The 14,114-nt window shown below is 34.6% G+C and overlaps 2 protein-coding genes across 3 annotated transcripts in view; both read left to right on the top strand.

The window, feature by feature from the left end:
* The first annotated feature begins 796 nt into the window (after positions 1 to 796).
* LOC126815107 (steroid 17-alpha-hydroxylase/17,20 lyase) lies at positions 797 to 3,919 on the top strand. Its single transcript, XM_050540644.2, has 5 exons — positions 797 to 1,002; positions 1,778 to 1,903; positions 2,283 to 2,387; positions 3,082 to 3,216; positions 3,677 to 3,919. The coding sequence occupies exons 1-5, from the start codon at positions 930 to 932 to the stop codon at positions 3,778 to 3,780; spliced, it is 543 nt and encodes a 180-aa protein (XP_050396601.1). The 5' UTR covers positions 797 to 929; the 3' UTR covers positions 3,781 to 3,919.
* Positions 3,920 to 6,565: 2,646 nt separating this feature from the next.
* Positions 6,566 to 14,114, top strand: part of LOC126816998 (solute carrier family 12 member 6) — a 104,271-nt gene continuing 96,722 nt past the window's right edge. For both annotated transcript variants that reach the window (XM_050543792.2, XM_050543791.2), the window contains exons 1-2: positions 6,566 to 6,603; positions 9,095 to 9,317. In XM_050543792.2, coding sequence (XP_050399749.1) covers positions 9,209 to 9,317 — 109 coding nt within the window. In that variant the 5' untranslated portion in view covers positions 6,566 to 6,603; positions 9,095 to 9,208. The remainder of the gene's footprint in view (positions 6,604 to 9,094; positions 9,318 to 14,114) is intronic.

Genomic DNA, 14,114 nt, shown 5'->3' with positions numbered 1-14,114 from the left:
TTTATCAATCCATTTCGTTGCTTGGACACAACATTATTATCTGTTTTTAAACAGTTTCTCTCGGGAACTAAACTAGAAGAGAAACTATTTGAATCAGCATCAAAGGTGATGAGACGAATAAAAGAAGAAAATGGAAAACCATTCGATATACAGAAATACATCAGTTTATTGGTTTTTAATTTACTTCATGGTGTCTGCTTTAATAAAGGTAATTTTTATATTATAAAAGGTAACTCTAGTGTGATAAAAGGTAATTCTAATACAATAAAGGGTAATTCTTGTTTGATAAAATGTAATCCTTGTTTGATAAAAGATAATTCTAATATAATAAAAGGTAATTCTAAAATGAAAAAAGGTAATTCTAATATCAGAAAATACTACTACACTCCTTGTCAAATTGCATTATAATATACTGTTACATGAATGAATGAAATGAGGTGAGATTTAAAATGTCCTGGTTTTCTGCACGGGGGTAATGCAGTGTGTTATGGGCGAATTTTGCCTTGACAGCAATTCAATTTCAACAGTCAGTGGTTCTTTTGCGTGCACACCAACGTGTACACAAGGCTCTCGGTTTTTTGACCCATACGAACGGCTAGGCTTGGCAGACCCGTAGTCCTGCATCACTAACACGCCGGAAAATATCCCGAGAAAATTTCGCGGCCAACACCGGGATCGAAGCCGGGACCGAGCAAACGCCTTACTCGCTGAGCCATGACGTCTCCCATACTGTTACATATTTTAAACACATAAGTTTTAAATAATTCTGAACGTACTTTTTCTGTATTATCAGTTTTGATATTGACGACCAAATATTTTTGAAGTTATTGAATGCTCTGGATGAGGGTACCACTGGTGTTGGAAACGGCTTCTTTGAAGATGTTTTCCCTCCTCTTCGTAAATATCCAACAGCAAAATTTAGAAAGATTATGTCAACGATTGATCATTTAATGGAGTTTATAAAAGATGAATGCAATAAACATTTTGAGAATTTCTCAGAAGGTTGGTAATTTTTGGAAAAAGTACTTTTTATAAGCCTTCTGCGAATTTTTCAGTTCTTCGCAGAATTATTTTACCATTCATAATAAATTCTCAAAACGTGCCTTTTGGAATTTGTTTGCCGTCTATGTTTCTTTAAAGATGCATTCTTTAAGAGTTAGGTAAAAGAGCTGGTCGTTCTTGCTGTAATAGTTCAAAAATATATAATAAAAAATTAATATATTGAAAGTTTAATTCAAATTACTTTATTCTGAGCGAAGTAATGGGCGTTGAAAGATGTGGCTCAGATTGTTCATTATGGTAGCAACGGTATTGGAATATCCAGACTTAGCCTCGCTTGTCAATTTTATCGTTAGATTTCTTGGTTGCCCTAATCCATTTAAATCTCTATGATCTGATGATTTAGAGGGTTGATGGTCTATCATGTTAATAGAGAGAGAGAGAAATGGGGTTTAACGTCCACGTCCACTAGATTAACACAAACTAGGTCATTTCGGGACTAACATATGGCTTAATTTTATTTACATAATTCGCTTGCGCGTAGGGGTCTTTAGCAGTGGGGGGGGGGGAACCGGAGGACCCGGAAAAAAACCCACGAGGTTGGACAGGCGACCCTACTCCTTGCCACGTACAACTGGGGATTCGAAACCACGCCAGTCGAATCAATGACAGACTTTATGATAACATTTGAGCCAAAATAAAGACCTTCAGTAGGCAGATTTAGCTCTTACATAATGCTTCTTTAATATATTTCAGTCTTTTGGGTTTATTTTTTCAGATAATATGAACGATTTTACAGACTTTTTGATCAATGCCAGAAAACAGGCTGTTCTGGAAGATCCTGATATAGACTCGATTATCACTAACAGTCATCTTACCCATGCAATTAGCGATATATTCATTGGTAAAATATAAATAAATTAATTCATCCGTCGCAATTCTGGAATATCCTTGTTTCAAAGGATAAGCCCCAGACTTTGGTAATCCGTTAAAATATTGAAATCAAATATTAAAATGGCTTGAGTTATTTGATTTTATTACCTTGAATTTTTGTTTGAAAACTATACGTTTAAAAAGCTATGGACGCATTAAGCCAAACAATGAACGGAAAGTATTAAACACCTTGATTCTACATGTATATACATATACGTGTATATATTACAGCTGATTCTACATGTATATATTACATCTGAATCTACGTGTATATATTACAGCTGCTTCTACATATTACAGCTGATTATACATGTATATATTACAGTTGATTCTACATGTATATATTACAGCTGGTGTTGATACAACCAGACAAACTATCACCTGGACAATTCTATTATTAGTAACACATCCAGAAATACAGAAGAAGGTTCAGGCTGAATTAGATCAAGTATTAGGTATGTTAGTTACGATTGTCAGGATTTGAATGATAGAATATTAATAATTTTTTAAAGAATTGTCATTGACGCAGTGTTAACGGAATTTCGGCAGTCAATGTTTGAATCTTTGACTGAGCTATCCATAATTTCGATAATTGGTTGGATACATTATGCCATCATTATTCGGCCGAAGGCCGGATTATAAGATCCGTCTGCAAATACCTTTTGCAATTAGTGCTGGATTTATATGAAGAGAGGCCCTAGTTAGGCAATTCCACTTATGGAGCTCCTCCAAATCCCATGCCTCAGGGCTAGATGAAGTGTGTTGTAAATGTAATTGAGCAAAACCGAGGATGACGATGACTGTTTAAGACCACAGTGCGTTTATGAAATGCATATTATGAAGGTGTCAAAAAATTATACACCTTGGCCTGCCCAGCCTACAGATAAATCCAACACTGAGTGCGATGTTGCAGAGTTAGCCGGCAGAAAAAAGTTATAAAGATTTTATAATCGAAGTCAAACAGCAGAGATACTAGGTCGTTACCGCAGTAACTACTTCGATCAGTGTTATTTGTTTTTATCACGGACAGCGAATTAAACCAACCGGGAGAACAAAACCACAACGAATTTAAACATTTAGTAGACCGGATGTTGATATAAGCCAAAAGAGTGGTTCTCTATCTTTATCGTGTTAAATTTTATTTGCTAGATGCTGGACAAGCCCCCACTTTACGCGACAGAGAACGTTTGTCCTACACCGAAGCTGTTTTACATGAGAGTATGCGACTGTGTCCAGTCGTACCAATGGGATTACCACATACAACCCGCTGTGATACAACTATTGGTAATTTTATATCCGCCTTTATTTCACTCTTTCTTAGTTCCCGGTTTCAATTTTGTATGTTTCTGTGTTTTCGAGGCAGTTACCCTTTACTTGCAAAAAGTGCCCTATTGAGACAGAATAATGCTTTAGATCATGAGGTCTTTCAATTAGACAAGTGGCGTGTTTTTTCCCAAGCTTGTACGTGACAAGGAGTAGAGTGTCCCTGTCTTCTTCCTGTATCTCCCCCCCCCCCCGCTCTCTCTTGATATTAATGGTTAGGTGGAGTCATCGGTCATATTACAAATCATCACAAGACAAACTTCATGCAACACATCCTCGTCACAATGCGGTTTCTCCGGTATGGCCACTCGACTTGTGGAACTGTCTGACAATTATGATACCATAAGTTGGTGAGTCAAAGGCCCTCTACACGGCACCAAGCTTTTTGAAATACTTTATAATGTAGATGGGTTTCTTGCAGGTGAATACGAGATACCTAAAGGTACTTTGGTGATGATCAACCACTGGGCGCTTCACAATGATCCTGGGGTATGGAAAGATCCTGATGTCTTCAGACCAGAATGATTACTTGACGATGATGGAAAACTTGCGCCCAAAACGATGTCATGGCTACCATTTTCTGCTGGACGTAGAAATTGTTTGGGTGAAACCATTGCTAGTCCCGAGATGCATCTCATGTTGGCTCTACTTCTGAGGAATATGAAATTTAGTTGTCCAGCCGGGCAAACAATGGATATGAATCTAGTGGGAACAAACAATTCCTTCTCCTTTCTTCCGCCTAAAAATTGTGTGATTGCAAAGCAGAGGCAATAATTTATTTACAGGAGGCGGCCAATCTAAGGCTAAATTGTGTTTTTAAGGGAATGTTCGAGCCCAGTAGTATCCCCACCTGTCTACACTACTAATGGGATGTTAACTATATCGTTTAAAGTATAAGCTTCTTAACTTTAAAAGCAGAACATAATTTGATTCGGTTTCATCATTTTTTTTATAGAACCAATCCGTGTCGTGCAAGATATTGTACGGGCTCTTTAGATTGTTCCTGATAATAGATCGGGTGTTTGCGTTGAAAACATCAAGAATATCTGGCTGGAGTTAGGAATGATGATTTCATAATCATCTGCCATTTTATGGTTTCGGTTTCTTCCGATTTATGAAGCTTTTTTCAATAAATAATTGTCGCTTTTTAGTGCACTCTGAAAATACGATTTCTTGTTCTGTATAGTAAAAATAAAACAAAGAAGGTGGTCTTTTTTACTGGTACATAGTGCAACCAGGGAAACTATTTTGACAGGTTCGAAAGTATTGTCTAAATATGTTTTGGAAAAGTCAAGGATGCTGGGCTGATATAATAAATTTACACATGTTGTCCAAATGAATGCCGAAAAGATAGACAGAATCACCATTCTTTGAATTCTCCGCTTCATAAGTGGACTTAGGGGTAACCAGATCTAGTAATTGTAGGCCGAGCAGAACTCAGAACTACAGCAATAGCATTTACGTCCCAATTCGCCTGTCTTAAGACGCTTTGATCCTTTCTCAAAAAATCAAATATACATAATATGGTAGTCTGGTTTTTGCAATATTATTGAATACGGTAATGGTTGTTTAGCTCTTAACAGATAAATAACATAAAATGTATTCAGAATTAGGTTTATCCTGTGTTATCTATTCTTTTCTTTTACATTTAGTTAGCGAGAGTAATCTCTCTTTGTTACAATTCCGATATATTACCCAGCTTATTATATTAACGACTGTGATCACAACTGAAAGAGTCCCCTCAGATTTAACAATGCAGTATATGGATCCCTATTACTAAACTTGCTGTATACTAAATAATAAATTATATTGCGCTCAGATCAATGCTTACATAATTTAGTATGAATTTTATAGACCCCCCCCCCACCGGAGGATCTCGGTCCTTGTAATAAACGTGCTGTGAAAATAACAGTTCTCTAGAACACCTGATACCACTTGCCATGGGAACGTTTTCTCATTGATCTGAATGCTTTAGACCAGTGGTTCTCAACCTTTTTTCACCTACAACACACTGTGGAACACATGAAGAAATAACGGTACACCTGGCTAAATATATATGAAAAATATCTGAATTTTGCAAAATAAAAACATGGTAAGTCAGACGGCATACAACCGTAGACAGAGGCTAGTCATAAACACATAGGCTGACTCGAACTAAATAAAGAAAAACACAGCTATTTACTTACCAGTGGATAGGGGGCCCACTCAATTGGGATCACGTGTTTTTTCACATTTTCTTAGTGTGCCGTTCAAAATTTCGCGGCACACTTAGGAAGATCTCGCGGCACACCTGTTTGCCGCGGCACACTGGTTGAGAATCACTGCCTTAGACTGTAAATTGTGTAAGATGAATTGAAAACAGGAGAAGGGGCTCTTCTCTTATGCACGTGTCGCTCCATTCTCCTGCGAGCTTTATAGGGTTTATATTTTTCTCCCAACACGTTTGGCCATTGAATAATCATAAATATTTGCTTACTCCGAAAGCTTTCCAGGGGGAAATTCCCTTAAAACAGCAATATTTTCTGCCATGCTTGCTACCTAGACCCCGAAAGGATGCTTCTACTGATAGCTGCAGATAGCGAAGTATTTGGTTACCGTGCTGAGTTGTCTTCATTAGCCCAGTTCGAAGCAAAACAGTAGGACGTTAAACCCCATTTCATTTCATTTCATTTGTTAAAGTAAGTCTGAAGCGCAACACTGCAACATTTTTTTATCGGGAGCTTTGTGCCCTAAGCCCATAGGCGTACGGGCTGGATGACTGTTAAGGGGCATGTTCCTGAAGCAACGACTGCGAGTTTCACAACATCGTCCACTCGACACAAACTAGGTCATTTCGGGACTAACATATTTTTTAAAATTTCATTTCAATAATTCGCTTGCGCGTAGGGGTCTTTAGCAGTGGGGGGAAACCTGGGGACCCGGAGAAAACCCACGAGGTTGGATGGAAGATAGCTACACCAGATCTTACATCTTACTAGAAATTTACTGGATTCCATGATTATAAGGTCCATGATGAAACACATATGATACCCACACACGGCAAAAATGGGAAGGTACCGGTATCCCTAAAAAAGGACGTCGGTTTCATCATAGATAATACCGTATTATCTATGGTTTCACAGACCTATCAGAAGTATTTGGAAATCGAAATAAAAATGGGCCGTAAGTCTTCATTATCTCGATTTTAGTCATCACTAATATTTTAACCTTTTCAAGAGAAAAATTTGGAAAATCGGAATGAATGGGTGTTATCTCCCCTGAGTTGAGGTCTTCTATCAGGAGGCTCAAATGTGGAGGCGTGATTATTTATAGAAAATCAGAACACGTTGACGTATGGGGTATTAAACGGTAAATATAACTAAATAATATTACTTCTAAAAACGGAAAATGGTCTTATTTCAATGGTTATGATCAGATATACCATATTTAATTGGTTTGGTAACATTACACGGAGTTTTAAGCTCAGATATCGACTTTAAAATATTGACAGCTGACTCAATTTCATTCTATAATAAGTCCATTGTAAAGTTGCACTGATGTTGATGATTCCATGAATGAATGACGTCAAATACTCCAACTTTTTGAGGGAAATCTCCATTCAATTGATTTGTGAATCAGCTGGTAAACGCCTTATATTTGTGTAATGTATATTGTGTAGTTGTATAGTAAAAAAGAAGCCAACTAAATATGACTGCCCTAATGAAAAGATCAAATCATACCGGTAGTCAAGAAGTTGTTGAAGTGCTCTAGTTTTTCACTGTAGTTAGGAAATAAGGCTAGCTAGAAATTATACCCACATCATTAATTAGTGAAGACATCATGTCTCCTAGTGATGGTAGCATTTTAAAATAATCATTGATTGAAATGATATAAATTTCCAAACGTTGTGTCGAAATATAGGCCTTACATGAAACCTTATTATACATTAGTTAGACATTATTGGGAAATAAATGTCACACAGGTACATTGTAGGCCTACTTCAATTCATAACAACATATTATTTCATACACCCATCAGACCACAGATTATTCATCAGATAAGTTTATTTTTTGTTTTTATGTGTTTTATTTTTTTATATCATCGTTAGGAATACCGGTATGTAGCTGCATGTACATCTCTTTATACTGTTCTCTGTGTGTGTTGAGAGCAATTACAGAATTTTATATCAAACAACTACCTCAAGCCCTAACCCTTGGCATTATAGCTGTTCATGTAAATTTGGGTAGTCCTACCATAATAGAAATGGTACATGGACTGATTCTTGTGCCGCTTAGTTTTGTTTGTGGTGCAGTTCACTAGCATTGTTTCCCAATGAAATAAAATTGAACCACGTATTGAATGGATGTTTAACTCTCTCTTTCTCTGCATATTGTTTTGTTGCCTGCGTTCATCAATCTGTCAGTCCATCCCACTTTTCTTGTGAACATTCTACACTGTGCAGTTTTATTTGCATTTTTTGTCAGATTCATCGTAAAGAACAATGCTATCAAAATTAAAAATCACAAATTTATAGATTCACATGCACTTATCAATTTGCGTTCAAGCATATGAAAGATTGTGAACACAATATACGATAAATTTGTAAATGGAATGTTTTAAAGAGCACCTTCGTGCCATTCAATTGTGAAAGGAGCTTAGAACCCAATAAAAATTTTGGAATTATAAATTTCTAACATGTTTTACTGATATATATTTCTAGTTATATTAAGATTTTTAAAGCATGTAAATATTATCCAGGACAAAACTGGCACAATCTTCTGTTCATTTAGATATGTTAATAAAGATAAAGTATACTGTAATGTGTTTAAATGTCATTCACAATAGCTTTCAACAAACATCAACTGAGTCACTTGTCAAATAAATTGACGTATAATACTTGTAAGATGTACATATACTTGTGACATCACAGCAAGGGGCCTTTTTCTCAATTAAATTTGTCGATATATAAGTACTTACATAATTATTTCGACTTTGCTTAATTAAAGACGTTTTTATGCATTGTCCATCAGTTTTCCAACAAATTTCTTAAATTTGGAGCTCTTACATGGACATGTATTTCCGGTTAAAAGTTATAAAGCCTTATAAAGAATTAAGACTTTTTCTTTTAAAGCAGACTTTTGATTTCAGAGCACTACAAATGTACATCCATTGTGTCCGATCTGTATGATTTATTGACAGACACGTAAAATTTATGGACTACTAGGTCTAAAATAATTTGTTAATGAGTTATACAATTTTCCAAATTAAACTAATATAGGGCCTACATGTACATGTACTCAAGTCTAGAAATAAAGCATCTGTCACAGACATTGTCAGGTACAAATGCCGACTTTGTCAAACACAATAAAACAATCCATCTGGTGTCGGTCATTTTGTCTGGTACAGATTTGCATCGTAAGGTCTGTCATTAAGTCACATGGCATGGTTTTCATTCCCAACTTCTATGTGACAAGGAGTAGGGTCACCTGTCCAACCTCATTGAGTTTTCTCCAGTTTTCTCCCACTGCCAAAGACCGCTACAAGCAAGTGAATTAATGAAATAAAATTGAACCATATGTTAGTCCCGAAATGCCCTACTTTGTGCTGAGTGGACATTAAACCCCATTTCTCTTTGTCTTTAAATATTTATAATAGTCAGGTTCCAACTATCAGGCACTGCTCTACTTTATTAATGTCTGACATTTTGTTAGAGGCAACAAAAATCATTATTTTAGGATCGAAATAAATTGGTTAATTTATATATGGACTCTGAATTTGATCACCCTTTAGAATCAATGAAACAATATTTCATCCTCCATGTAATCAAACTGTCAACTTTTTTATATATGTTTTTTTTTAGTGTGTTTTTTTTCTGTGGAGAATCGACTATTATTACAGTGAGACATGAAATGAATGGATTATATTAATAACTTATAAAAAGCTTGTTTTTGTGACTTCTGGAAAAATACTAACCATGGCTTCTGTAAGATTTACAGTAACAAAAGCAGGAGAAGAGGAGAGTGGAAAATTATCAGGATCTGGTCAAAATTATGGATCTGTGCCTTATGATAATCAAAGTGGCGGTGAGTTGAAACTTAATTTTGCATTGATTTGGAAAATGTTACAGTGTATACATATGCACTCAGTCACTGTACATATTAATGTATTTAACCAAGGTGGAAGTTTTGTTAAAATACATGAAGAGCTCTTTCTTAAAATACAATATCTGTTTCAGACAGGCGTCTTTCTTTGAAAATACTATTATGACGAATGTGGCCAATTAATATTACAGTCTTGCTTGGCTTTAAGTGAAGCAGGAAGAAAAATGTATGCCTCAGCACCTTTAGACCATGAAAAACTCGCTAGAAAAGGCCATTTGCCATCTCTTTGGGCAAATTTTTAGATTTTTTCTTATTTTTAAACTTGTATTTTTTTAATTTTTTTTTAGAACAGTGATCTGTCCCCTGGATCCTAACCCTGCCTTTAGATCTATCAATCTCTGTAAATATTTTAAAAGAATTTTTAATTTGTACCACTCTAAATTAAATTGTTTAATTTGTAAAGAAGATTAAATACAAGTTTTGAAAAGGAGGACATTCAAATGTTATTTAAATTTTAAGCCTGTTGTGTTTTGGAAAAGAGCTTTTCATACAGGCTGATCTTTCCATTCCTTATATCACACTATTAGTGAATAATTGATAACAAAGTCTGCATTATTTGATTGGAAACATTTGTTTACAGCGAGCGTAAGTTTAGTGAATAAATGTAATCAAATACTGAGGGGATGAATCTGGAACTGTAAAGTGTTATAATAATGTTTACGTGGTGTTGATTATAATGGAATGGAATTTATCAGTTGATTTCTAACTTGCTTACATGTATATTTGTACAGTACATTCATGTTTACATGTACATGCAAAACACAGGCTATATATATATATATATATAGATTGACATCAACAAAACAATAAATTAACATTTTCTGTAAGTTGAGATTCACAAAGACTTCACAATCTGAATTAATATGATGTATGATTGTGTACATGTACAGCGTGATGAGTTCAAACTGAATGAAACTAGTTGCTCCATGAGAGAAATATCTGTGATGGCTACTCGCCACTCATAGATTTCTAATTTTACATGTACAGTAACCAAAATATGTCAAAAACGATATACATTGAATTGGGCCCCAAGCTTATTTTGTATGATACATTGATACGTACATGTATATATTTATTGAACATTGGAGTATATTAATGCTTTATGTGCAGTACATGTACAAAAATGTTCATGACAAGATTTTTCCAATATTAGACTACCGTCAAGCATCCTCCACATAATGTCTGTGTTTGTTTATTTTAGAAGGACAGTTGCATTTAAAGCTTTAGTCCCTAGATGCATGTACATGTATGATCTAAAATTTTCATTTGTAACTACATGTAAAATATTGTGAAAGGTGAATTTCTAAAAGGAATATCAGTTTAACAATTGTTCTGTTCCATTCAGTATTTACAAAGATATATGAATGGAAAATTTTGCAACATTTTATCGTGAATTAAGCTTTATGAAATTAGATATTGTCCAAAAAATGGAACTGACGTTCATTTGCTTTAATCCACCTGAATGTGAAATGAAAATAAAATGGAATGGGGTTCAGCTCCGACTGGATAACAAAGACGGGCGTACAACATACAGTATGCAATGAGGGAAATTTTGCCCTGACAGCGGCGCTATGACCTACTCTTACTTTTATCGAATTCCAACTACCAAGGAATCTTCTACATGCATGCCTTGGTAGTAAGTACCGGTAGTAGTGCATGTGATGTTTACCTGACAAATACGTGCACATGTATAATATGGCATTAATAATATGCTGTGATAGATTTTATGACATATGATATAATAATTGGTAAAAAGTACGAAGAATCACCTATTTATAAGAAGAATTATGAGACAACTTGAAGATAAAAATCAATAGAAAAGCAAGTAAATGACAAGCCATAGCCCGACTAGACAATGTGAACACCTCATGATTTGTAGTCACATGTAGCCTATTCTAGCCAGTACAATCAGCCGATAAAACATATAATATTTATTACAAAGTGATTATTTAGATATATTGATTTGATTAATGTCAGATTGCAAATGTCCCTAAGGACCTCACGAAACATTTATACGATCTGTTACACATAACAACTTTATAATTATTACGTGCAATTTACATATTACTAAATACAGTAATATCAATTTACATATTACTAAATACAGTAATATCAAATTTTATGTACATAGTGATTGTGAAGTCTTTGATATCCTATCATAATTACATGGTATATTTTTTATAAAAAAAAGATAACACATTATTGGCATGCATTTTTATACGCCCAAGTTTTCATGTGGACGTCCGTCGGGTCACAATTTTTATCCAATTTTGACGAAACTTAAAATATATGTCTATCTCCCAAAGATCTTGGTTCCTTTCAATATTGGTGCATACTGGGGTTTTTTAGCTTGTGGATTCTCAAGAATTTACAATTTTTATCCGATTTTAGCGTTCTAGTGGTTTACCCACGGTTCTGTGCACGGCACACCAAAAACTCGCTGTAACAGATCGTTTCATTGGCTAATTCCTCACATCAAGCAGAACGTCTGTTATATACATGTAACAACTCTTCCAAATCCTAAGGTTGTAAAGACAAGTAAAACGAAATTTTGAACTACATGTTTTAACCCTTTCAATGCTAGACGTACATGTAAATCCACTGCCTATGCTAGACCCTTTTTTGAGGAAAAAAGGGGATTTTGAACTAAATGCTAAACAGTACTTATAAAAGATTTTTTGGAAATTCTTTTTGTGTGTTGGGATGGGCAATGGCCATGAGAATTTCTCCTTCAAATACTTATGGGATATTGTTTTTTCACTGGATTTTGATATAGATATATAAAATGAGCAAAATTATTAATAGCAGCCAAGTACAATGCCACCATGCACGAGACATATAGCCATAGGTGGAATGTCGAGCAACAAAACTCCGACATCATACTACCAATTACTGTCCTGTTTACTATTATTATCAACTGGAAACGAATTACGTGTATCATCTGCCTCGAAATTGTCCTCACTGTCTTGGTAAGCGAAGATGTCAGTCACGACTTCATTGAGGGTTAATCGTCTATGTGGGACTCTGCACCCCTTCATTTTATGGTTTGCCGCTTTGAAAAACGTAGAAAAAACTATAGATGACACTTGCAGTTACGGTGCTAATTTTAGTGAGGACCATACTGAGTACCCAGTAATACCGAGTATGCACATTTTGATGGAATGTTTTATTCACCAGTATTACCAGGTAGACACAATGAAAGGGTTAATCAGATTGTCTCTATATTTGCACATTTCAGACCATAATTTTCTGGGTTATGGTTCCTGATTGTACGAAAAAACGCTTCTGTTTTTAGCTTGTTCTCTATCCATCTCTTGCAAAATGTGGGTGTATCTTGCCTGGCAACCACCGGTTTATAAAAAAAAAAATAACACACTATTGGCATGCATTTTGAATAACTGCATACATGCATATTGTAATACATGTAATTGAGTTCAATAATTCTTGTTTACAGATACATGTAATTGTTTAATTATAAGGGTACATGTATACACTGTACTGTATCATACATGAACTTATATGTACATGTATACTACTACAAACTAACACATTACATCATTAGTCTTTTTAATTATGCATGTTCCACCTTTTAATTATTTGACTAGTACTAAACATTGATACTTATATCCTTTACCCTTATTCATGTGTACATGTACCTGGTAAGTAAAACATGATTAATGTTCACTGTTGTGTTAATAATCATTGATAAAAATACAATAAATATATAGAATGTCAATATGTTGACCGCATCTTAGAATTATATTAACATAAACGCAGATGGAAACAAGCTGGTTCTGGAGCAGCATGGTGAGATTCTTGATTGAAAAACATGGAGTATTAGTATTACCATACTTTCAAAGGAATCATTATCCTATTGTTTGCTTTTCCTATTTTCAGGTTCAAATATAATCCTCTCGCATTTAGAAGAATATTTATGCCATATTATCCAAAACTAACAAATACTTATTCTTTGCATTTAGAAGAATATTTTCCATATCATATTATTCCAAACTAACAAATATCATATTTGTACATATCAGACATGTATACCAATCAGTACAATGTTACCATTATAATCTTTTACTGAAACAACACTAACCATACATTATCATTCTACTATGTTGATCATGTCTATCATGTTGATTATTCTATCTTGTTGATCATTTTACAATGTTGATCATCCTATCTTGTTGATCGTGGTCATTCCCTCATGTTTATCATTCTGTCATACATGTATATTGATCATTATTCATTGTATAATATTGACAATTCTTCCATGTTGATCATTCTATCATGTTGAGCAAACTATAAGTTGGCCATTCCACATTGTTGATCATTCTACATTGTTGATCGTTCTTCCTTGGAGATCATTCCACATTGTTGCTCATTCTACATTGTTGATTATTCTTCCTTGGAGATCATTCCACATTGTTGATCATTCTACATTGTTGATCATTCTTCCTTTGAGATCATTCTATAAGTTGTTAATTCTATATAGTTGACCATTCTTCTATGTTTATCATTCTATAAGTTGATAATTCTACATCTTTGAGCATTCTATCATGTTAATATTGATCATTCTTCCTTTTTGATTATTCTTCCTTGTTATTCATTCTATCATATCCATTGTTCCATCAAATGTTCTGTCATTCCCCCATTTTAATCATTTCATGTGGTTGATTCTTTGTAGGCTGGATGTTTAAAATTTGTTGTTTTTTT

This window comes from Patella vulgata, chromosome 3 (genome assembly GCF_932274485.2).
Source record: "Patella vulgata chromosome 3, xgPatVulg1.2, whole genome shotgun sequence".
NCBI lineage: Eukaryota > Metazoa > Mollusca > Gastropoda > Patellidae > Patella > Patella vulgata.
This window is presented reverse-complemented; position numbering and strand designations above follow the sequence as displayed.

Coding starts and splice junctions, on each gene's coding strand:
- LOC126815107 (XM_050540644.2), top strand. CDS start 930: ATGTCAACGATTGATCATTTAATGGAGTTTATAAAAGATGAATGCAAT. Junction 1,003..1,777: donor TTTTGAGAATTTCTCAGAAG/GTTGGTAATTTT, acceptor TTATTTTTTCAG/ATAATATGAACGATTTTACA. Junction 2,388..3,081: donor TGAATTAGATCAAGTATTAG/GTATGTTAGTTA, acceptor TTTATTTGCTAG/ATGCTGGACAAGCCCCCACT.